The sequence below is a fragment of the Nycticebus coucang genome, chromosome 10 (genome assembly GCF_027406575.1).
Source record: "Nycticebus coucang isolate mNycCou1 chromosome 10, mNycCou1.pri, whole genome shotgun sequence".
In the NCBI taxonomy this organism is placed as follows: domain Eukaryota; kingdom Metazoa; phylum Chordata; class Mammalia; order Primates; family Lorisidae; genus Nycticebus; species Nycticebus coucang.
Genome location: NC_069789.1, coordinates 99777716 through 99800943, shown reverse-complemented (window position 1 = coordinate 99800943; position 23228 = coordinate 99777716). Strand labels below are relative to the sequence as shown.

Below are 23228 nucleotides of genomic sequence, written 5' to 3'. Positions count from 1 at the left end.
AAATCTTCCAGCTCTGACAGTCTGTAAAAGTCATTTGAGTTTCAGTTTCTTTATCTGTAAAAAGGGTATTTCACACAGCTGTTATTGCAAGTCTTCAGTAAAACACTTTACAAACTAAAGTATTGGCTATCCTAGGACAGGTTCTTAGTGCCGCCATCCCACCTAGGGTCTCTCAGACATGACAGAAGGCCTTGTGGGGGGCAATTCTTTCACCATTCCCTCCCCTCCCTTACTTGAGACTGTAAGGAGAAGGACACTAAGATGGCGGTTACAGAATTCAGGACTCATACAGTTCAAGGGGCAAGACAGGAACCAGACAGAACAAGTTTTGCCTGTTTATTTAAAAACAGAATATCACTTTATGTACAAATATGCACATATTTACAAAAAATGTACATATTAGAATCTTAGATCTCTGGGCTCCACATTCAAAGTCCTGGGCTGGCTGAGGAACAGGGTATGGGAGCCTCTTCTTTAGTCCCAAAATCCAGCAGATTTCAGACCAAGAAAGGTTTGGGTATTAAATCTAGGTATTCTGGCTGAGTGTGTTTGGGTGGGCTAGGTAAAATAAACCTCATCTAGCCCCAGGCCCTACCCAGAGAAACTGCTGGGAGAGCTTCGAACTAGTGACCCAGAAACTCCTGGAGAAAAAGGTAACTTTCTCCCTCTCAGCACCTCCTTCACCTCATCTGAACTCCCACCCTCCCTTGGTCTATAATCACTACTCTCTCTTCCTACACCACCATTGAACCAGGAGCCCTTACCACCAAGTCCCAGCAATTCCCCAAGGGACCACAAACAACTGAAAAAAGAGGGAAAGTTAGGGGAGAGTTGAGGGGCCTCTAGGGTCAAGGACCCTCCCCTGTTCTCCCTTAGCCAGTGACCTGATTCTACCAGTTCTCAGGCTCCTTCCCATGGGGCCGACTGAATGAAAATGCCTTAGAAGGAGCACCTTTCAGAACCATAGTAATTAACCACCTGAGATGGAGTCTGAGTGAGGTGTAGCCTCACTTTTAGCAATCCCAGTGACAAGCGTTGGATAAATCAAAAGCTATTTTAAAAGTTTTTCCTCTTATTAAAGGATTCAGAGCAGTATTTCTGAAAGACGTTCCCCTGTGCAGGTTTATTTACAGAAATTATGTACATGCAGCAGGTCCAGAGGCCACCAGAGGGCAGAGGGTGTCTTCTGAAACACTTCAAGCTTCTGGCTGACCCCTGGGCCAGTTGTTTCACACTTGCCCTAATGGCTGCTAGTGGCAGAGGATGGGCTCCCCACCTCCAGAGGTCAGATTCCAGCTCCAGCTATGCCCGCACATCTGGATCTGACCCACAGTCTCCACCTCTCACCTCCAAGCTCTGCATCATTAATACTGCTCCGGGGTCTGAAGAAAAGGCCTGCTTTCCAGGCAGAGGTCACACACAACCAGGCAACACACAAACTCAACCTGTGGCGCACACACACCATGTTTCACTCGGACTCTGACATGACAGCATGACACACACCACAGACAGAGCTGTCCCTCCATCCACTCACAGTCAGTGAAACTCACACAACCACACACACACCAGTGACCTGCACACGTGGTAGGAGAGACTCAAGCAGTGGAGCCCTCCCGATAAACAGAAAGGTTGGAGGAAAAGGTTGAGCCATCAGTGGGCTGGGGAGCATCTTCCTCAAGAGATTGGGTCATTTAGGGAGGCCCTTATGATGAGCTGAAATTCCCTATGTGGGCAGAAGGATCCAGGCATAAGGGAGTGGGGCAGGCCTGGGTCAGACCAGGTGCCCCCGCCCATTGATGTAGATGCCATTGCCCGTGGGCTTGGCCCGCAGGGTTCCATTCTCCTGGACAAAATGGTTCATGGCCTGCTTGATGCCTTCATCCCTATCTTCTTCCTCCTCTGTCCTCCCAGAGCCTGGAGACAGCAGTTCGGTCTGTGTTTCGATCTCTCTCACTGTGGTCAATGTGGAGTAACTTCGGCCCTCCGGTTCTTCACTCTGCTGGCCAAGGGCAGAAGACAAGTCAGGGAGCAGGCCAGGGCAGCCAGATATGCTAGGGTGTGGTTGGGTCATGGTGGACTCAGAGTTCAGGCTCAAGCAGGGGTAAGGGTTGTCTCCAAGGCATAGGGGCTCAGAGATCAGGGGCCAGGACCAAGTGTTAGGCATGGGGAGAGGGAGGTGGGAGAATGAAGGCATAGCAGAGATGAGGGCCTGGGCTGGGTGAGCCAGGGCTGCGGCCAGAGGGACTGGTGAGGGGGCTGCTGACATATCAGGTCTGGGACTAGGAGAGGGACCTAAGGAGAATTGTGGGGACACCGGTGGGGCCGGGGGCCTCACCATCACAGAGCAGCTACTGTTGTCCTTGAGACTATCAGGGTGGCCCTCGGCTCTCAGCCCTACACTCTCCTCCGGCTGCAGGGCCCGGACATGGAGAGGAGTTAGAACAGAGCTCAGCCTCCTCAGCCTCTTCCCCTGTAGTCCTCCACCAACCTCCTCCCTAATCATCTTACCCACAACCCAACAGGTCTGTTCTCTCCTTAACACCAACATCCTCATTCCCTCCACCGCCACCACCACCCCCACACCTGGAACCATCACTGATGGTGCTTCCCGGGACAGCCCCTTGGCCAGTGCTGGAGGGAGCCTTCTGGAGCAGCCCTGGCAGACCCAAAGCAGCTACACCCCTCAACTCTACCCTTGCCCAGTGGTAAACCCAGCAGAGGGCTTTGCTCCTAGTCTGCAGAGAGCCCATCCACAAGCAGATCCCAGTATAGCCACACTCCATGCACGCACCCAGCCTGTGCACACACCTGGCTCCTGGGGTCCGCGTGATGGGAATGCAGCCTCCGGATGGAGTTCTCCCTCGTCAGTGTCAGCTCCTCCTCACTGGGAAAGACACCCCCTTGTCAGGAGCTGAGGGTAGTGGCAGCCTCCCGAGGTGAGCCTAGCCAGCCAAGCCTACATGAGACAGGGCTGGAGGGTGTGGGGGCCGTGCTAGCCCTGTGAGTGTGAGTGTGGAGCTGCTGGTGGTAGTGTGACCCCAAAGAGGGTGTGCATTCCATGCACATGTGCATATACTTGGTGATACTCTGGCACAAGGATCTGATCCTTACCCAGGTTGCAGGAGTCCCCACATCCAGCTGTGCTCCAAACCCTAACTCCTCGCCTCCCATAAGTCCCTGCCCCCCTCTACTCCACCAGTTGTCAGGCCACCCACTCTCCTCTCTCTCAGCCTTCCTGGCCCCCCTCCTGCTTGCCTCCTTTGTTCCCAGCTTAGCTATCCGCCCTGGAGCAGCCAGTACTCACTATTTCTGGGTCATCTGCTGGGCTTTGCGCCGATGGTACCGGGACATGAGCACCACCACCATCACCAGAAGGCAGAACAAGAGCGCGGCGATCACACCCACCACCACCACCGAGGCTGACACTAGGTCCACCTGTTTCCCTGAGTCCTCCTGAGGGTCTGGTGGAGACAGGCCACTGTTTGAGCTAAATGCCCAGACCTACCCCAGACCCCACAGCACACCCCCCACAGCCCTCATAAAATTGTCCCAAAGCACCCCATCAGCCTGGCCCTCTGCAAACACTCACAGTCCCACCTCCTCCAAGTAAGCGCTTTCCCCATTTACTCTCTTTGTCTTGCTTCCTATTGCCCCCACCAGGCCCTCAGCCCAGGTCCCTTGTCTCTGCCCCTCAGTGCTTACCAAGAACATCCACAGTGACCTGAGAATGCCTTGAGGAGAGCTCATTGCTGACGTGGCAGACATAGACACCACTGTGCTCAGTGGTCAGCCGTGGAAAGCCCAGAGTGTCCCCTTCCACTCGAACTCCACTGGGCAGAGGCCCGTCCAGCCTGGAGGATAGGAAAGCTTACGGGCACTGGCTGGGGAGGGCTGAGGCTGTCACCACCCAACGTGCCCGGGCAGCTCTCCACCCCTCTCCCCCATGACGTCACCCAGAGCCACAGACTATTCCCACGGTACCCCTCCCTCCCCTAGGCAGGTCCAGGCAAAGGCCTCTTTTCCCTGCTGCCCAGCCTGACCCAGCAGGCAGCCCCCACACACACTCAGGAAGATCCACATGTGTGCCATCCCACATGCTCCCACAGGCACCACGTCATCCAGGACTGGGTACCAGGGACACATGTTACAAAGTCCACACAACAAGACACCCCACTCCTAGCTGGACTCAGAGGTAAGTGGAAAATGTGACTGCATGCTCCAACAAGTGCAATGTTGCGTGGCAGGGTCTGCGAACATAGCTCCAGGTACAAGGCCATATGTATCACTTGTATGCTCACATGTGAGAACATGCCTGTCATGGGCTTGGGTATATGTGTACCTGACCCCTCCCCAATTCTCTGGACATCGCAAATCCTGGACAACAACCAAGTTCTCCTTGAGGGAACTGGTGGAGGTAGGTAGGTGTTTACAAGATGCTGGCAACATTGTGATGTTGACAGTAATGTTGGTTTAACAACATTTACAGAGATTCAGCTTTGTCACTTTGTCTTAGATATTTTATTCACTCACATTAATATATAAAAAATTAATACTGAAGAGCAGCACCTGTGGCTCAAAGGAGTAAGGTGCCAGCCCTGTATGCTGGAGGTGGTGGGTTCAAACCCAGCCCCGGCCAAAACCCGCAAAAAAAAAAAAAAAAATTAATATTGAAATGCTGTGTTATGTTCCACAGTTTACTCCCTACTAATGACCATGTGGCCTAGATTTCTTGGGGAAGACAATGATAATAATTGGTGACTATTCACATTCTTGTATTGGTCTGAAGATATACCCCAATTTATTTGGGGTTCAAAATATATAGTTTCAGCAAATAATTAGTACTTCCTGGCCTTGAGAAGGAAGGAACCTAATCCCAAGCTAGGCCCTCCTCCAGGCCCAGGCTCTTACCGTGTCCAGTTGTACGAAGGAGGGGGTTGCCCTTCGCTCAGGCACTTGAGCGTGGCTCCTTCTCTGCCAACGTGCCACAGATTTTGGTCTTCAAGCCCCCTCACAGAGGCTTCAGCAAGGACTGGAATGGGAGGTGGGAGGAGAAAGAATGGGAATGATGTCTTTGATCATGTGGTACCTTGAAGGGTCACCACCCCTGCCCCACCCTGCCCGGAATAGCCTCCCCCTGCCCTTCTCCATCCTACTCATCTGCTGCCAAATCTAGCTCACCCCACCTTGCTCCTGGCCACACAACTCCTTCCCCTCTCTAAGCTCATAGTCTGTGTGGATTTACCTATGCAGTGAACCCTTAAGTCCCTCAGGGTAGTGATGTGTCACTTTTCTGGATGTCCTGGGGTGTCTACCATAATGCTAGTCACAGAACAGGTGCTCTGATAAATAAATGCTGCCTGATTCTCTAAAGGCTTAATTATCCTACTAGTTCCTTTCTTTAACAAACATTTGTTGACGACCTACTTTGGAGGGCAGCTAGCTCACTACTATACCACCAATGCACTTGATGACCTACATTGTACAAAATGCTGAGAATAGTCTTATCCCCCCAGAGGCTTGAAATCTGATTCTGGGAAAACAATACCTCCCATTTATAGAAAGACTTCAATGTGCTATACATTAAGCACCGTGAGAGTTGCTTTGCATTCATGGTTTCTAATTCTCATCAAAACCCTGTAAAATTGATATAATTATACTCATTTTGCTGATGAAGAAAGTAAAGCCTAACCAGATTAAATAACAGCTGGTAAATGGGAGAACTAGGGCTTCTCCTAAGTCTGTCTCCAAACCCCACACTATGCATTTTATTTTATTTATTTATTTATTGAGACAGAGCCTCAAGCTGTCACCCTGGGTAGAGTGTCGTAACATCACAGCTCACAGCAACCTCTAATTTCTGGGCTCAAGAGATTCTCCTGCCTCTGCCTCCCAAGTAGCGGGACTACAGGCACCTGCCACAACACCCGGCTATTTTGTGGTTCCAGCCGTCATTGTTGTTTGGTGGGCCTGGGCTGGATTCGAACCTGCCAGCTCAGGTGTATGTGGCTGGTGCCTTAGCCACACACTATGCATTTTATAAAGTGGGTTTTTTTTGAGACAGAGTCTCACTTTGTCAACCTCGGTAGAGTTCTGCGGCATCACAGTTCACAGCAACCTCTAGCTCTTGAGCTTAGGCAATTCTCTTGTCTCAGCTTCCCAAGTACCTGGGACTACAGTTGCCCGCCACAATGCCTGGCTATTTTTTTTGTTGCAATTTGACTGGGGCTGAGTTCAAACCCGCCACCCTCGGTATATGGGGCTGGAGCCCTACTCACTGAGCCACAGGCACCGCCCATAAAGTACTTTCAATTCCATGTTTATAACTGAATCTCCCAACACCCTTGAGAAGCAGGGCAATCTCCTTTGTAAAAGGGCAATCTCCTTATTTGTAAAAATAAGGACACAGAAGCTCAGTGAGGTCTAAGAGATTTGCCACAGTCATTTGTGATCAGGTTCCAGATCTTCTGCCTTTGAACTAGTGCTCTCTCATACACTATAGCCTCCTGGACCCAGGCCAGCCAGCTTAGTGTGGCTCAGGACCTCAGAGTGTCTTCCTAATCTTCTCAGAACCTGGGGAGCCTCCCTACTCGATCATCCAAGTACTTACAGGCCACTTGAAGGATGTGGGTGATCCTTTGGTCCTGGAGCAGGCCAGGGTGAGACACCACACAAGTAAGTGGCTGTCCATTCATGCTGCGGCTTGGCACCAGGCGGAACTCTGAAGTCACAGCAGCAGAGCGGGAATACTTGAAGGAGCGGCTGGATGCTGTGCCTTTGACCTCTGTGTCCCAGGTCACGCTGGGGGCTGGGCTGCCTTCAGCTGTGCAGGAGGCTGCCAGTGTTAGGCCCTGGCCCTCTTCTAGCGCTGGACCAGGATTCAGTGAGGGCAGGGGAGGTACTGCAGGGGGGGAGGGCAGCAGTCATGGGTCACACAGCCCCTGTCAGGAGGCCCAAACCATCCCGTTTCAATTTTGCATGAGTGCAAACTTTCAGGCCCCTTTTCCTTCTCTTATTTCACCAAGATACCAGATAAGTAGAAGAATTTCAGGTGACTTTGTATCTTTCTTCATTACTTGAATTTTTACAATGAACACAGGTCATTTGTTTAAATAAAAATAATGAAGTAATTAAAAAACTAACCAGATAGCATCTATATACTACTAATTATAATAATAATAGCCACTATTTAGTACGCACTTACTATGTGCCAACTATTATGCTAAACACTTTTAAACGTTATCTCATTTAATTCTGTCAACCAACCAGTGAGGTAGGTATTATTATCCTTATTTGACAGGGGAGGAAACAGAAGTTCAGAGAGGTTGAATGACTCCTTCCAGCTATTAGGTGACAAGGCCTAGATTCACACTAAGGTTTTTCTATTCCAAGGCTGATGTTATTAACTTCCATGTGAATAAAAGGACACTACCATAAAAGCATTTACGTTCATCTTCAAAATATTAACAGCCCAAGCACAGAATGGAAAAGTCGTAACTTGACCATAGGTCCAGGTTCACCCCAAGTGCACACAGTGCAAAGTGGTGGTTTACAGAAAAGAAAAGGAAGGAAGGAAGGAAGGAAGGAAGGAAGGAAGGAAGGAAGGAAGGAAGGAAGGAAGGAAGGAAGGAAGGAAGGAAGGAAGGAAAGAAAGAAAGAAAGAAAGAAAGAAAAAAGAAAGAAAGAAAGAAAGAACCAAAGCGGTGGTTTAAAAGGTGACTGTGATCTCAGACCACACTCACCAAAGATCCAGATTAAGGAAAGTATTAGCCCCACTGGTCATGAATGGCCACAAAGCTGGACCTATTGACCCACATCCAGGCCCTGCATTTTTATTTATTTATTTTATTTTATTATTATTAATCGCTCTACACATTCAGAGAGACTTCTCTAATAATGAACTATAGAAATGATCCCTAAGGGCGGCGCCTGTGGCTCAACGGGTAGGGCGCCGGTCCCATATGCCGGAGGTGGCGGGTTCAAGCCCAGCCCCGGCCAAAAAAAAAAAAAAAAAGAAATGATCCCTAAAAGTGTAGTCTTAGGCCCTTCATATTTAAAAACCATGGACCCCAAGATGGTAAGGGAGCTTTGAGTTCGTGTCTTCGGTGGAGCTGCAGCGGGAACCAGTAGGGTTAGCTTGGAGAAGAGCGGGTTTAGGTGGGGCATGACCAAGGGCCCCGGCTCTTTGAGAAGCAATAGTGCAGAAAGGAAAATGAGCCCCGTGACACTTTGCTCCATAAGACAAAAGTAACAGGGAGATTACAAGTCATCGGAAGGAAGAACTTCCGTTTATTCCGAAGAATAAACGATTCTTCCCCAGTTTGGGGGGTTACTTGGAGAGAATTTCTGGATCTAGTGCAAGGATGGATGGACTGAAGTCCCTCACCACTGTAGGACCCATCTTGTACTCGTGTTCTGCCTCTGCCCTACCCATCTCTTGAGGTTTCCATCTCCACTTCCCCCAGCCTCCAGCTTCTCCCCTCTGAGACACCTGGCCTGGGGGCCTGAGGCCTCTGCATACACACATGCACATTCACACAGAGCAGCCTCTGCCATGCCCAGCCAGCCCCACTTACCCAGCACCCGGAGCTGCAGCCGGGCCTGGAAGCTGCCCGCGGGGAAGGTGCTGACGTGGCACTCGTACTCGCCCTGGTCCGCCTGTACCGCGTTGCGCAGGATCACGGAGCCGTCCAGGGGGTTCCGTGGGGGTGGCGGCTGTTCCACGCGGCCCTCGTAGGCAGAGTTCACATGCAGCCCATATTTGGAGTGCAGCAGCGCCAGCTCCTGGGCGCCCTCGCCCGCGTCCACCCGCGCCCAGGCCACCTGCCCCACCTGCTCTTCAGGGTCTCCTCGATAGAAGCAGGGCAGCTTTGCATCCTGGCCCAGCACCACGGTCACCACCTCTGAGGTCTCCAGCTCACCCGCGGGGCACCGACCTGCAGGGGGCAGACGGGAGCAGCCTTCATTAGGGGCGATGCCGGAACGGTGGGGGTGGGGGGAACACAGGCATGATGATAATGACAGTAAAGGCCGCCGGAACTCCTGGAGCATTTTGTGCTTGCAAAGCCCGTTCAGTTCATTACCTCATTAGAGCCACAAAACATTCTTAGGAGGTGGGCGTTATTATCACATTTAACAGGTGAGGAAACTGAGACCCAGAGAGAGGAAGTGGCTTGCCTAAGGCCACACAGACGATTTATGGAAAACTCAGGCCCTCTTGCAGACTAGGATTGTATCCTGAGCAATTGCTAGGTGGGAGGCTATAAGAGGACACAGCCCCTGCCCTCAGGGAGTTCACAGTCATCAGGGAAATGGAATTTATGGGCACAGAGACAGGGAAAGCCAAGAACAAACTTTCACAGGAGGCTCAGTCTACCAATAAGGCAAAAGTGAATGCTTTCAGGAAGTGTGGCTGGGAGTCATGGCAAGGGTCCAGAACCCATTGGTGTCTCAGATGGGACACGCAGGGTTGGAAGGGTTCATCCCAGGAGGTCCTTTGGAACATTCTTTTCATGGCTTGAAGATAAGAGACCTGGATTCCCAGAGATCAGGAGGCATTCTGTGTGGGAGGAATGGCATGAACCAAGGCTGGGAGGCAGGAATGAGCAAGGTGCTGAAGACACAAAGGGTCAGAGGCCCAGAAAGATGAGGTCAAGGCAGACGCAGTAACAGGGTCAGAATAGTGAGCCAGAATCAAAGGACCAGGGACAAGGCACTAGTGTTTTCCATATTGATGAAGAAAAGGAGAAGCACTTGGGGACTCTGGAATCAGATATGTCCATCGCGTAAGCTTATTTGCAAATAAGGATCAAGTTCCCTGCCCTCATGGAAGCTGAGGTCTGTTCAGGAGCAAGATGACAGACAGAGAGAGAAAAACATGTGATGGTAGTTTCTGATTTCGTACTCAATGATGTATTGCTGGCCAGTTGTGGGATGGGCAGTCATATGGCAAGGGCCTCATACATGAGTTGGGTAGGAATTAGGAGGGAGGGCTTGGCACCCATAGCTCAGTGATTAGGGTGCCAGCCACAGACACCAAGGCTGGCTGGTTTGAACCCAGCTGAGGCCTGCCAAACAACAATGACAACTATAACACAAAAAAATAGCCGGGTTGGGCGGCGCCTGTGGCTCAGTCGGTAGGGCGCCGGCCCCATATACCGAGGGTGGCGGGTTCAAACCCAGCCCCGGCCAAACTGCAACCAAAAAATAGCCGGGCGTTGTGGCGGGCGCCTGTGGTCCCAGCTACTCGGGAGGCTGAGGCAAGAGAATCGCTTGAGCCCAGGAGTTGGAGGTTGCTGTGAGCTGTGTGAGGCCACGGCACTCTACCGAGGGCCATAAAGTGAGACTCTGTCTCTACAAAAAAAAAAAAAAAAAAATAGCCGGGTGTTGTGTAGTCCCAGCTACTTGGGAGGTTGAGGCAACAGACTCACTTAAGCCCAAGAGTTTGAGGTTGCTATGAACTGTAACGCCACAGCACTCTACCGAGGGTGACATAGTAAGACTCTGTGGAAAGAAAGAAAGAAGGAAGGGGGGGGAGAGAAAGAGAAAGAAAGGGAGAAAGAAAGAAAGGAAGGAAGGAAGGGAGGAAGGGAGGGAGGGAGGGAGGGAAAGAAAGAGAAAATTAGGAGGGAAAAAGAGCTATAAAGGCATTCTAGGTAAGGGACCAGTGAGCAAACACCAATTAGGTAGAAAGGCTGGCTGGTTTGGAAAGCAAAGAGGAGAGGACCCGATCTAAGTCAGGGTCTATAAGTCCTGTTCTTTAAGCAGGACTATAAAGTATGGTTGGGGTGTTGGAGTAGGGTGGGGCCAAATCACCCAAGAGGACCTACCATGACAGGCAAAGGAACCTGGTCAGACTTAGTCAAGAGGAAATGGGGAGACACGGAAGCTTTCTTAGCCTGGGAGTGCCATGCAGCAAGGGTGATGTGCAGTCCAACTAGAAAGCAGGGAGCATGAAGACAGGACAGTCACCAGGAGGCTGCAGCTGCAGCCCAGGCACAGCGGTGCTACAGTGGAGAGGAGAAGACAGCTCTGGGAGAAATGTGACCAGAGGAGAGATGAGGGAGAGGAAATCCTCAAAGATAGCTCCTAAATTCCTGGATGAGTAACTTAGGAGGGAGGTAGGACCTGAAGAAATTCATGATTGGGGAGAAATAAATAAATAAATTAATTAATTCATTTAGAGTCATGGAATAAAAAGCAAAATATAGGGATTGGGGCCCGGGGGCAGAAGGGAAGGGCACTTTAGGGTGGCAAGAACTCCATGCCTTGGAATGAGTACCCCATGTACCCCAGCAACTCCCAAATGTGTGCATCCCTGACTCTGCCCAGCATGTCACATGCCCCCGTATTCTTCACCTTTGCTCACACTGTCCCCTCTGCCTGAAATGCCCTCCTCCCCATGTCTGGGAGCTCCTACTCATCATTGTCTGGGTAACTCCTACTCATCCTTTAAGACTCTGCTTAGACATCGCTTCCTCCTGGAGTCCTCCCTCCACCCCCACCTCAGGCAGCATTAGGTGCCCTTCCTCTGTACCTCCCAGCACCCTGTTTTCACCCTTCCCTACCACAGCACTTCACCCCACAGTTAGTATTTGCTACTTCCTTGTCTGCCTGTATTACCAGACTGAGCACTGAGCTTCCAAGAGTAGAAACTGAGTCTCCCCTCACATACGAAACCATTGTTTCTTTTTCTTTCTTTTCTTTTCCTTTTCCCTTCCCTTCCCTTCCCTTTTAAATTTTTGAGACAGAGTCTCACTCTGTCACTCTGATAGAGTACCATGGTGTTATCACAGCTCACACCAACCTCAAACTCTTGTGCTCAAGAAATCTTGCCTCAGCCTCCTGAGTAGCTGGGACCACAGGCGCCTGCCACAATGCCCAACTAATTTTTCTATTTTTAGTAGATATGGGGTCTCACTCTTCATCAGGCTGGTCTCAAACTCCTGAGCTCAGGTGAGCTGCCTGCCTCAGCCTCACAGAGTGCTAGGATTACAGGCATGAGCCACCGTGCCTGCCTGGAACCGTGGTTTCTGATTTAGTGTTCAGCAGTAAGTGGTCTCCATTCTTGGCACTTAAGTGGTGCTCGAGTAACATTTATTGACCGACTGAATAAATGAATGGGTGAATGAATGAGAAAATTGAGCAGAAGGAAAGAGTGGAATGAAGAGGAGTGAGCAGTCCTTAGCTGGGCTGGGCTGGGCAGGGAGGGCATTGACATGGCAACTTTGGGGTGGAGGCTGACTAGTAAAGTTCACTGCCAAAAGGGATGCCTTTAGACTGGGCAGAGAAAGAAAAGAAGGATGTAGGGAGACAAGCACGGAGGGAGGAAATGAAGCTTCACTGGAGTGCACCAGAGGGATCCAGTGAGGCAGAGCATGGGGCAGAGGAAGGGGGTCCTATGCCCTTGCTGGCAGAACTAGAGGGAGAGGGGATGCTGTTGGGTGCTGGGAGAGCCTGAACGAGACAGGACAGACTTGCAGGGCTAGATACCAGGGCCCTGACCTGCCTAAGCTGATGTTGGTCCCACCCAGCCCAGCCTAGGAGTCCAGCTAAACACCCGCACCCCTACCAGGCACCTCCTCCTGGCACTGGAGAGAGCAGAGTTGCCAAGGAAGGTTTAGGAGTGGACCTTGTAGGGGTCCCCAGCACATCCCCTGCTTCCCAGCATTTGTGCAGGCCATAGGGTTCCCAAGCCTTGCCCCACTGGGACACTCAAAGCCTTCTGAAGACTATTTCTGGGACAGATGGCATATTTCCCATCCCTATTCCTATACTTGCCGACCACCTCCTGCCTCTTCCCCACCACTAATCACCCAGATTTCCCTCAAAAAATGCCTTTTTAGGGCACAGTAGTCATCGGGTATCTAGCACATGCCTGAATCCCAATCCTCCTTGTTCCCAACTATGAGTCTGAGATCCCCACTCCCAAGGGACAAACCTAAGCTTTGCAAAATGAGGAACCCAGGGCGGCGCCTGTGGCTCAGTCAGTAAGGCGCCGGCCCCATATACCGAGGATGGCGGGTTCAAACCCGGCCCTGGCCAAACTGCAACCAAAAAATAGCCGGGCATTGTGGCGGACGCCTGTAGTCCCGGCTGCTCGGGAGGCTGAGGCAAGAGAATCGCTTAAGCCCAGGGGTTGGAGGTTGCTGTGAGCTGTGTGAGGCCACGGCACTCTACCAAGGGCCATAAAGTGAGACTCTGTCTCTACAAAAAAAAAAAAAAAAATGAGGAACCCAATAAAACAGGAATATCCCTCTAGATCACTCCTATCGCCCCTCATTATCCTAAATCCACTATTTAGTAGGGGGCATCTCAGCCTGGGGTGACAGGCTCCTCTAGCTATGTACCTCCCTACCACTCTCTAGGTTGCAAAAGAAGGAGAAAATAGAAATTAGGCCCTAGGATCCCTGTCCTTAGCTAAACAGACCCAGAAGCCCAGGCTTCCAGGCCAGGGCAGGTCACAACTGCCTCCTCTTTCTCTCCTCCACCCAGTGCCAACCTGGCGTCAGCATGATGATGTCACCAGACTGAAGGAGACACACTGCCTGCCTGGTGAGGTCGCCCTGCGGGCATGTGGTAGCCAGGCCAGGCCAAGCCCACAGACCCTTCTGCAGCAAATTGTTTGCTGAAGCTGGTGGACTCCGGCTAGTTGGACACTCCTTCCTCTGACCCTCCCATGCCTCCTCCTGGGAGCACCAGGACGCTGGTCAGGATCCTTGGTGACTCAGAAGCTGCTGCACAGCAGCAAGCCTAGCCACAGCCGCCACCACCTTGCGCAACGGAGAGAACAGGCCCAACTGGCCAGACGGGATCCCTGCCCTTGGCCTCCCCCACCCCTGGCCAGGCCCCCATGGGCCTCTTTGGAGCCCAGCCCTTTGTGTACCCCGCCCGCTCCCAGACAGGCCCTCCATTCCTGGCTTGGTTTGGCTGGCTGCTCCCCACCCTGGACCTGGGTCCCAGCTTTCCATTCTGTGTGAGGGCTGGCCTCTGATCTCATGGAGGGGAGGGGGACCTGAGGTTGGCACCTACAGATACCCAGCCATATACAGCAAGCATCTTTGAGGAAACATCTTTTCTTTTGAGGGATCTTTCTTCACCAGCATCCCCTGCTAGTAGTTATGGGGGTCCATGTAGGGTTCTTAGAGGTGGGTCTGTGAGGAGGAGGAAGGGAGTAAGTATGAGTTGTTCATGTCTGAATGTATAGTTATCTCTGGGTGAGAGCCTGGCCTATCTGGGTGCTGGTTCACATGCATGTGAGGCTACCTCGTTGCATAAATTTGAGGGTGTTTGGTACATATGTTATTTGGGGGAGTATACACACTTGTCTGTGTTCAGTGGTCCATGTGTGTGAACATGTGTGGTACATATGTTATTTGGGGGAGTATACACTCTTACTTGTCTGTGTTCAGTGAGAAGAACTACATGTCCATGTGTGTGAACATGTGTGCACACACCCTCTGTATGCATGGCAGGCCTTCTCGTCTCGCAGAACTCTGCGCGTATAGTAAATATTTTGATGTTGGTTTATCTTGGCTTCCGCATGTCTTTGTCTCAGCAGCCCTTGGTCAGTGGTGTGTGGCTCTGAGCCTTTACCTCTGGATCCTGTCTGGAATGTCACCCCTGGCATCTCTCCCCACCTCACCATAAGACTTGAGGGCAGAGTCATCTCAAGCTCAAGGTGGAGGTACCCAGAGATGAGGTCATTGTCCCTTCAGGTGATGGGAAATTGCCATCAAAAGCTCCCCAATAGAACAAAAAAAAAAGCTCCCTCTGCCCTTGCTCCTCAGGTTCCTATTAAAGGGACTCCTACCCTCTTCACCACCACCACCCCCACTAGCCACTCCCCTGGGCCCCCCAGCACCTCTGGCCCCCCAAGGAGGCCTCTCCCTGGGAATTTCTGTCAGGGCTCTGCTGCTGCCACCACCAGAAAAACCAGCTCTGGCTTGGGCTTGGGGTAAGGTTGTCTGGTGTGGGTTTGGTGGGAAAGGGGGGCATTCTGCCTGGGGCTAGGGGGAGGAGTTCAGGTTGTCTAGGGTCTCATTCTCCTTTGTTAACTCCTGACTTCCCTTAGCCCATAGCAACAGTCCCCACCAGACACTGGTGGAGTCTGTGGGTGAATCTAGGGGAAAAAGGGACCTGAGCGGGAAGGAGTGAAGCTCCCCATCCAGGACAGGTGACATGAACAACCAGCAAGACTCTTTCTCGCATAACCTTGGCCTAGCAGTGCTAAGTAACTTTGAAAACCAGAAAGAAGATTTTCCCTCCACCTTCATCCACCTCCCTCACTTACCCCCCATTGTCTTAAGCCCACCAGCTTAGTGAGAGCTTCCCCAACCCGGGCAAAGCGCCCACCTGCAGATTAGTGTCTGGGAGGGGGGCCACCCCAGTCACAAAGGGAGATGAGAACAATGGGGGAGGACAGGCCTTGCAGCAGCCCAGCTCTGGCCCAGACACAGCTCTGAGCACAGATAAGTCCCCTAAGCCCCCCGGAGCCAGAGTCTGAGCCTGGCTGAGTCACCACAACAGTCACACTGTGGGTGGGAGACCCAGAATTTGCCTTCTCCCAAACTCCTGAAATCCTAGCCCCCTATACTGCCCCTCCACCCACTATGGCCACCTCTGCCCCACCCCAAATCACATTTTCTTTTTTTTTTGGCCGGGGCTAGGTTTGAACCCGCCACCTGCGGCATATGGGACCGGCGCCCTACACCTTGAGCCACAGGCGCCGCCCTCCCAAATCACATTTTCAACCCCAGCTCTCAATACACACCAGCTTTAGAGGAACGGAGTCAGGGGGGTGGCCAGAAAAATACAGAAGAGCTCCTGAGAACAGATGCTCCTGGTTCCAGGGAAAGAGGGATCCAGCCACCTTCACTGCCGTCCCCCATGAGGCATGTGGATGACTCCCCACTTCAGAACCTCACCTCCTCATATTAGATTCTGCTCCCGGATCTAGACCCCAGACTCCTCACTCTCTTCTCTCCTGACTCAGTTCCCCACATCACTTCCATCCCTTCTCTCTGCCTAGACTTTGGTCAATGCCAGGGCATGTTTTGGAGGCTGGAGACTCAGGTGTTCTCTCCTCACTGGCCTCTTCCCCTCTGTGTTGAGCCCCTTTCATTGTGTCAGGAGGATCCCAGGGTTCTGAGACTGTAGTCCACATGACAGGACCATGAACTCTAAGCTCCTCACTTCCATCTCTGTGGCTGGGGTCTCCTTAGCCCATCTCCCTTAAACACTAGTGTAGATCCAAGGTCACTGGGGCCACAGGGCTTCCCCAGGATTGTCCTGGTCTCTTGCCATCTTGGGCGGGGAAGCTAGCCTCCCTTGCTGGCTTTCCTGGACTTGGGTAGGTCCTACAGGAAAGGGCCTGCCCCCCTCTGTAAATTTGAGTAGAAAAGCAGGGCTGGGCCCCTCCCCTTCTAGGAAACTAACTTCAGACAGAAAGCTGATCCCAGCCCTCAGAAGATAGACCTTGGAATCCAGAGAACTACTCATCCTCTGGTCTTGCAAGGCCCAATTGGCCCAGACAAAGAGCTAAGGACTAGGATCCTGGGGGGGCGGGTCTCATAGATTTGGGCCCCTGAGCCCCAGGGCAGGAGATGGGGGAGGGAGAAGAAGAGGACCTCACCCGGAAACTCATCCCATTAGGGAGAAACAAAGAGCTGTGGTGTCAGCCACCTCCCAAGCCTCGGCTCCTCTCCCTGTCATGGGTGGGGCAGAGCCCTGAGGCTCAGAGCTCTAATAGCCCAGGAGTTTGGGGTAGGAGAGTGAATTTGTAGCAGGTCCAGGAAGACAGTATCCTGTCAAAAGGTTCCCTGCTGCCTTCTGTGGGGTAGGGTGAGGAATTTTCCCCTTCTGTGTCTACAGCCCCACTGAGTGACTCTTCCAACATGCCAGCATTTCCATTCAGCTAGGGACAGTCACTGAGCCATAGTATTTCACAGCTGGACAGTCCATAGAGATCATCTGGTCCTGCCTTTGGTCCACCAAAGTCTAGTTTCTTAGTTGCCCAAGGTCATCTAACAAATTAGTAGCAGAAATGGGGTCTGGATCCAAGACTCCTGGCCTCACAGTCCAAGGCTTTTTCAGAGACATGAAACACTCCAAGTTTTGGGGGGCCTATACACAGAGGAGCCAGAATGGGGGTGGAGATGGAAATAGGACCAGCTTATCCTCAGGCTGGGAACCTGGGGATGGAGTTCCCAGTCTTCGGAGCAACCTCCAGCTCTGTGCAGTCATAGAAGTGGCAGCAGCAGAGTGGCCTCTCACTAGCAAACGGGGACCTGGTTTCCTACCTTCCCACATCACCCCTCAGTCAGGCACTGGGTGAGGCCAGGGGTAGTTTCCTAACTAAAAGGGAGTCTCCAGTCCCCTTCTCTGAGCTTCTCTTAGAAAGGACAGTTTTGCATCATGGAAAAGGAAGGCAGAAGCCATGTCTTACCATTGCATCTCCAGCACCTAGCACCCCAGCTATACCCAATATGCACCCAAAGGAGCTGGGAGCCAGGAGACAATGACACTAACCCGAATTATGCTTCCAATACCAGAAATTTTGCAGATCTCATTTGCCTATCTATTCTTCTCCTTTGCCCATCTGTAAAATGAGGGCGTTGGAGAAGTACACTCTTTGATCCCTTCCATGTCCTGAGACAGCATGGCTCCATTCTTCAGGTGTGGGTAGATCCTACCAGAAAGTGACTTTGGGGTTCCCTGACCCTAGGAACCAGGCCCCACTCTCTTGGCTTAAGCAAGTGAGGAGGGTTGTCTGGAAGATGGGAGTTAAGACACAGGGCTGAAGACAGGGAAATGGCAGGGGTAAGAGCTCAGTATCCTATGACTAAAGGCTGGGCCACTGACCCTTCCATTATAAGATCAGAGTGAGAGCAGCCCCCACCTTCACCAATCCACACATCTAGGCTTTGTTCTCCTCTTGAGAGCTTCAGCTGGAGATGGAGTAGGAGAATTACTGCCAGGTCCTGCTAGACCCCTGAGACTCCCTTGCTACTGCTCTTGGGACTGAGAATCAAACTATCCTATCTAAATAGGGGTCCATATTCCCAAAGAGAAAGATTTTTCAGTTACTCATTACTCTGAAACAGCCTATGGAATCCCACTGCAGTCTCATTGTGCACTTACCTGCGCACACTCTCTACCACTCTGAAGATCATATACTCCTATAATTTGTAACTGCTGTGTATACATTAGACAGGCAGGAGGTGAAGAATGATACAAGGTATCTAGCTGAGAAAAAGGGGGACAGGAGGCAAACAATAAGGGACCATACCCTATCTAGAAGGTACCCTATCCTACCCACTCTTCTAAACCCAATTATACCATGCTGGCACCTAATACTGTGCACAGGGAAATAGAGGGGCCAGGGTGAGAGGAGTTCCCAGCTCTCCCAGAGGCTCCAACAGGTGCGTCAGTGCTAGTACTCTAGAACATCACAGAGGGAAGAGGAGGGGATAGAAATGCCCTGCACCCTGATGACTGCTGAGACCAGATCAGCCCTGAGTCAGCCCTAGTTCCAGGCATCAGTCCTGGTGCCCAGGGGTAGGTCAAGGAGCCTTAGAGACCCCCTGGGATGAACAGGGTCCTCACAAGTTCCTCCTCCCTGCCCACCTGCACTGAGGCACCATATCTCTTCCCTCTGAGATAGCTCAGGCCTAGGCAAGGCTTTGGCAGAGGTCGTCAGGATCCCAGACATAGTGACCTGGCCTGGGAGCAGGGAAGGGACAGGAAGAGGAAAAGCTACACTGGCTCTTCTGGGGCCACTGCTCACAGCTGGGGGTGAGAGGAAGAGATCAGTTCCTCCGGTCAGAGTCAAAGGAAAGAGAATGTTTGTGTGCGTGTGTGTCTGTGCCAGGCTGGGCTCAAAAGCAAGGGTCTTGATGGTTCAGGCAAGTCCTACCTGGAGATGATGCCAGCAGCAGCAGCAGCAACCAGGCTTCAGGCCCCCACATCTCGGCTCCCAGGGACAGGGGCATTGGTTGAAAGGCAGACCTTCCCAGCGTTTCTGAAGTTCCACCGACTTCTCCCTGGGAGCCGGCTCTAGAGCTGGATGAGGCACCAACCCAGAAGGCAGGAAGCCGTGGAGTCCCAAGTCACTGATGTCTACCTATCCCACTTAGGTATCCACTTGGGGACCCAGCCCCGTTCTACCTACCCAGCCGTAGCTACCCCCGGGAAGCCGTGATCGGGAGCTCTGAGCTCCCCCAGAGCTGCTTCCCACGCCGTGGCCAACAACGACGCAGAAACCTGGGAACCTGCTCAGCAGGTCAGAACAGGTGCGTCTCTGGGGGCGGGCCTGGCACAGAGACTCAGCAGCCACCGCCCCCATGGCCTAGGCCAGCTAATGGGCGCCAGGGAGGGAGGGAAGGAAGGAAGGGCCTGGGTGGGGGCAGTGGGGTCCCATCCTCAGCTGCAGGCTTTCAAGGGGCTATGAAGAGAGAGGAGAAGGTGATGGAGTGGAGGCCCAGGTGTCTCAAAGAAGGAGGCCAGGACAAGATGAACAGGGGCTAGGCCCTGTGGGTGAAAGGAACCCAAACACCACCACCACCACCCCATCCACCCAGCTAGCCTTGTTGCCTCTTGGGGGCCTTGACAAGTTCCCCAATCTCTTGGGGGGGCTCAGCTTTGGAGCCACAGAATCAGAGTCCAGAACTAAGCAGGATTCTGTCAGTGCTGGCCTATATATTTCATTCTTCAGATAAGAAAACTGAGGCCCAGAGAAAGGAAGGGACAGAGAACACACAACTTCATACCATGAACTGCTCAGACACCTCTATCCCTGAGACAAGGAGCTAGTTCAAAGATCTCTGAGAAAGAACTTAAGTGGCTGCCCTGACCCAGTCCCTATGTAGGGGAACTCAGGGGATGGACTAAGGAATCAGCCCTACAGATGACTGGCTTTCCTATGAAGGCCCTCTCTCAGCTTCAACACCCTGTTAACTGGCCAAGAGTCCCAACTTGAGTGTAAAGAGGTTCCTTTTTACCCTCTCCGTGGTCATCTTATCCATTTTACCTCATGGTCATTGGACAAGACCACACGTTTGGCCTTTGCAAGGACAAACTTGATTTCAAACACTCTGTCCCTGTATCCCTGTAAGTACCTGCACACTTGTCAGAGCATGTGTTTCCATTGGGATTCATAAAATGTGACTGCCAAGTTACACAGCCTAGCTGGGGTAGCCAGAGGAAGGGGGCATATTCTGAGGCTCCTGAAAATGTAGTGAAGGACAGGGGCAAATCACTCACAGATGAGGGTTCAACAAAAGGTAAATATAGAGACAGACACAGGTGAAGAAAAAAAAAAAAACAGGTTAAAATCTTGCAGCAGAACCCTTTGGTCTGGAGGGGGCAGGAATGAGGAATCGAGAAGCAGTAAGGGGGGGCCATTTCACATAGAATATCTTCACATCCCTCCCCTACCAATCTTACCTGTCAAGATCTTATTCATCTTTCAAAGCTGACCTCAAATGCCACATCTCCTGGGAAGCCTTCTCAGCTCCTCCCACCCCAAATTAATCCTATTCCTATTCTTCCTCAGACTTTGCTAGTCTCTTTATTATAGCTTATGTGCTCATAATTTGTGCACATCTTATCTCCCTAACTAAACTGTAAGCTTCAATTCAAGAAACATTGATTGAGGCCTGCTCTGTGCCAGGGATTCAATAAACTGAGGAACAGAATGAGAGCCTTAGTCCGTGAACCTTTCCAAAGTTGGGCTTGTTTTATAACCCTATCTCCAGTCACCCATGATAGGACAGTCCATGGCATGTAATAAGAACTCAATATATTTTGGTCGACGGCATGAATTTCTGAATAAATGAATGTCGGGACGGGAAACATAGTAAGGTAGGGTCAAAGAGCCAAGTTCCTGACTGTTAGCTACCATCCTAAACCTGGCTAGTGACCTGGACCTTAGCCCTGCAGCCCCATCTCTGGCTCTAGATCCCAATTCTCAGCAATGACCATGGCAGTGACCTCTTCTTCAAGGGCTATTTCCTGCAGGAAAAAGGTAGCCTCAAGGGTCAGGTTGAATGCCCAAACTCCCCAGTTTCTCTCCACCTCCACCTTGGCAACCCCCCCCCCCTCTTTAGGACTCAGGTTTCCACCTGTGCCAGGAGAGCAGCCCCACCCAGATGGTGCTTTGAGATTCACTGTGGCAGGGCTAAAGAGAATGGGAGGAGGGCGCATCCTGTGTTATAATTATAATTATCACACTTTGGATCCTATCGCATGCTTTCAGAGGAGCTCCTTTTCTTCCCACGGATTCGCCCCTCAGGTATAGGAAACCAGAAAGAGAAACTGAGGCATGGTGGTTGGGAAAGTGTTAGATCGCAAGGTGGGTATCCAATCTCCTTCAGCCTTTCGATTCTCAACATACCCCTCCTTCCGAAGTGCTACCAATTAGGATGGCTCTGAGCCCCTGTTTGGGATCCTTCCTCACTCACCCCCAACTCTAACCATATGAAACACTGGAAGGAGGCAGAACTTTCCAGAGGTAGTGTTAAGGTGTGGATCCACCCATTTTTCCACAGGTCTGTTCAGGTCCTAATGAACTCTGGATGCAGCTTTGATGGGGACTAAGGGCAACACGGAGCCTGAGAGGGAGCACTGGGGCCAGGTGGCCACTCTGGGCCTCATTTTGCAAATATTCTATCTCCCAGTTCCTTGGTCCCCTCCTTCTCTCAATCCCATTGTCTCATAAGGGCCATGCTCTTGGAGACTGTGCCCTCCTCCTTAGGCCTTTTTCACTCCCTTCTAAGATGAAACCTGGGGAAGGCATATGCTGGTTCTGGAAGAAAATATTGGTTGGGGAAGAATTTCAAGACCAATGCCTGGTATCCTGGGTTTGGCCCTTTCTTCCGCATTGAATCCCCATTCTCCTCATGCTTCACTACCTACCCTCCTCCTACCCACATTCTGGGTCCTAAGAATGGGAACAATTCAAGCCACAGTAGCATCTTTATGTACTTATGTACTTGTGCATGAATGAGTGGGGTCACTGTGTACATGCCTGCACACACTCATTCATTCGACAGGCATTTAGTGAGTGCCACTTTGTGTAATGCTCAAGGGAGGAGGCAAAGACAAAAAACACATAGTCCCCACCCTCAAGGAGCCCCCATCAGACACATAAACAACCATAATGTGCTATATGGTGCCATGATGCATTCCCTCTGCCCCTGTACATGGACATGCTGTGCACACGCATGGAGCTGTCTCTGTGTATAAGACAGTGGATGTCCATGATCTGCATGTGTCCAAGCATCCACACATACCCATCTCTGCCTCCATGACAGGCTGCACGCCTAAGCCTAACCGGTTGGAGTGGGTTGTGCTGAAATTTTTGTTTGTGTCAATGGGACTTGAGGTGAGTCAGGGAGGGACAAGGATGGGTGGAGTGCTGTGGAGGAGAAAAAGAGTGAGAGTGAGGGTCAGATTGAGTGAGTTTGGGAGGGAAGGAGTGGGCCAAGGTGGGCAGGGCTGGGGGTGGGGTGGCAGGCGGATGGAATAAGGGACTGGTGAGAGAGCTCCGTAGTGAGTAATATCCTGCTGTCTGCAGTGTGATCCCCGGTCAGGAAAGAGTCAGAGGCTGGGGGTAGGGGGCAGAACCTTGGACTTTGGGAGAAAAGAGGGAGAATAATAAGGCAGAGTGGAACCAGTTGGAAGCTTGGATGTAGATAAAAGGTTTGTGGTCATTTCCATATGGCTTTGTCTCTCTGTGTTATAGATAAGCTCTCCATGATCTCCTCATTACCTTTGTTTCTGCAACTTTGTACAGAAAAGTGTTGGCAAGTTGACTGATCTGGTAGATTACCAATATAGGACTTGATCTCGTCCCTAAGAATAGAAGCTCAAAATCACTCCTGCTCCTCCCTGGGATGTGCCCCACACCCCAGGGAGGAGGAGGGAGGGATCCCCATACAGAGTATACAGGGGGTCCAGCAGCCTGTTACCCAATCTTATTTCCGGGAGAGTCCATGTAAAAGTTGCCATGTGCTTTGGTGTTCTTATCTGCCTTTCCTGCAGGCCCATGATTCCCCAATATCCAGCCCCATCCTTTAATGATAGCATTTCCTGGTTGCCTAACAATATCCCTCAGAGCTCAGGGGGCTGGATATGCTTGTTCTTCAAGGGCCCTAAAGCTGCAGTGCGCCACCCAGGGGAGGAGGTGGCTGAACACAAGGCACGTCTGGGTCCTGGTTCTCAGCAGGCCC

At 51.6% G+C, this 23228-nt stretch overlaps 1 protein-coding gene across 2 annotated transcripts; it reads right to left on the bottom strand.

The window, feature by feature from the left end:
• Nucleotides 1–321: 321 nt before the first annotated feature.
• NECTIN4 (nectin cell adhesion molecule 4) lies at nt 322–19249 on the bottom strand. 2 transcript variants are annotated; one of them, XM_053607845.1, is made up of 9 exons: nt 18914–19249; nt 8574–8933; nt 6608–6898; nt 4909–5029; nt 3703–3851; nt 3305–3461; nt 2809–2884; nt 2336–2410; nt 322–1996 (listed from the first exon to the last, which is right to left on the bottom strand). In XM_053607845.1, exons 1-9 carry the CDS (start codon nt 18987–18989, stop codon nt 1772–1774), a joined length of 1530 nt encoding a protein of 509 aa, XP_053463820.1. In that variant the 5' UTR covers nt 18990–19249; the 3' UTR covers nt 322–1771. The 2 variants fall into 2 exon arrangements, with proteins under 2 accessions (XP_053463820.1, XP_053463821.1); XM_053607846.1 differs by lacking the exon at nt 2336–2410.
• Between the last annotated feature and the right edge of the window lie 3979 nt (nt 19250–23228).

Excerpts from the sequence above, each read along its gene's own strand:
- NECTIN4 (XM_053607845.1), bottom strand. The coding sequence starts at position 18,989 with ATGCCCCTGTCCCTGGGAGCCGAGATGTGGGGGCCTGAAGCCTGGTTG. Across the intron at positions 8,934-18,913 it reads GCTGCTGGCATCATCTCCAG|GTCGGTGCCCCGCGGGTGAG; the intron begins GTAGGACTTGCC and ends TGCCCCCTGCAG. Across the intron at positions 3,852-4,908 it reads CCTTCGTACAACTGGACACG|GCTGGACGGGCCTCTGCCCA; the intron begins GTAAGAGCCTGG and ends CCTATCCTCCAG.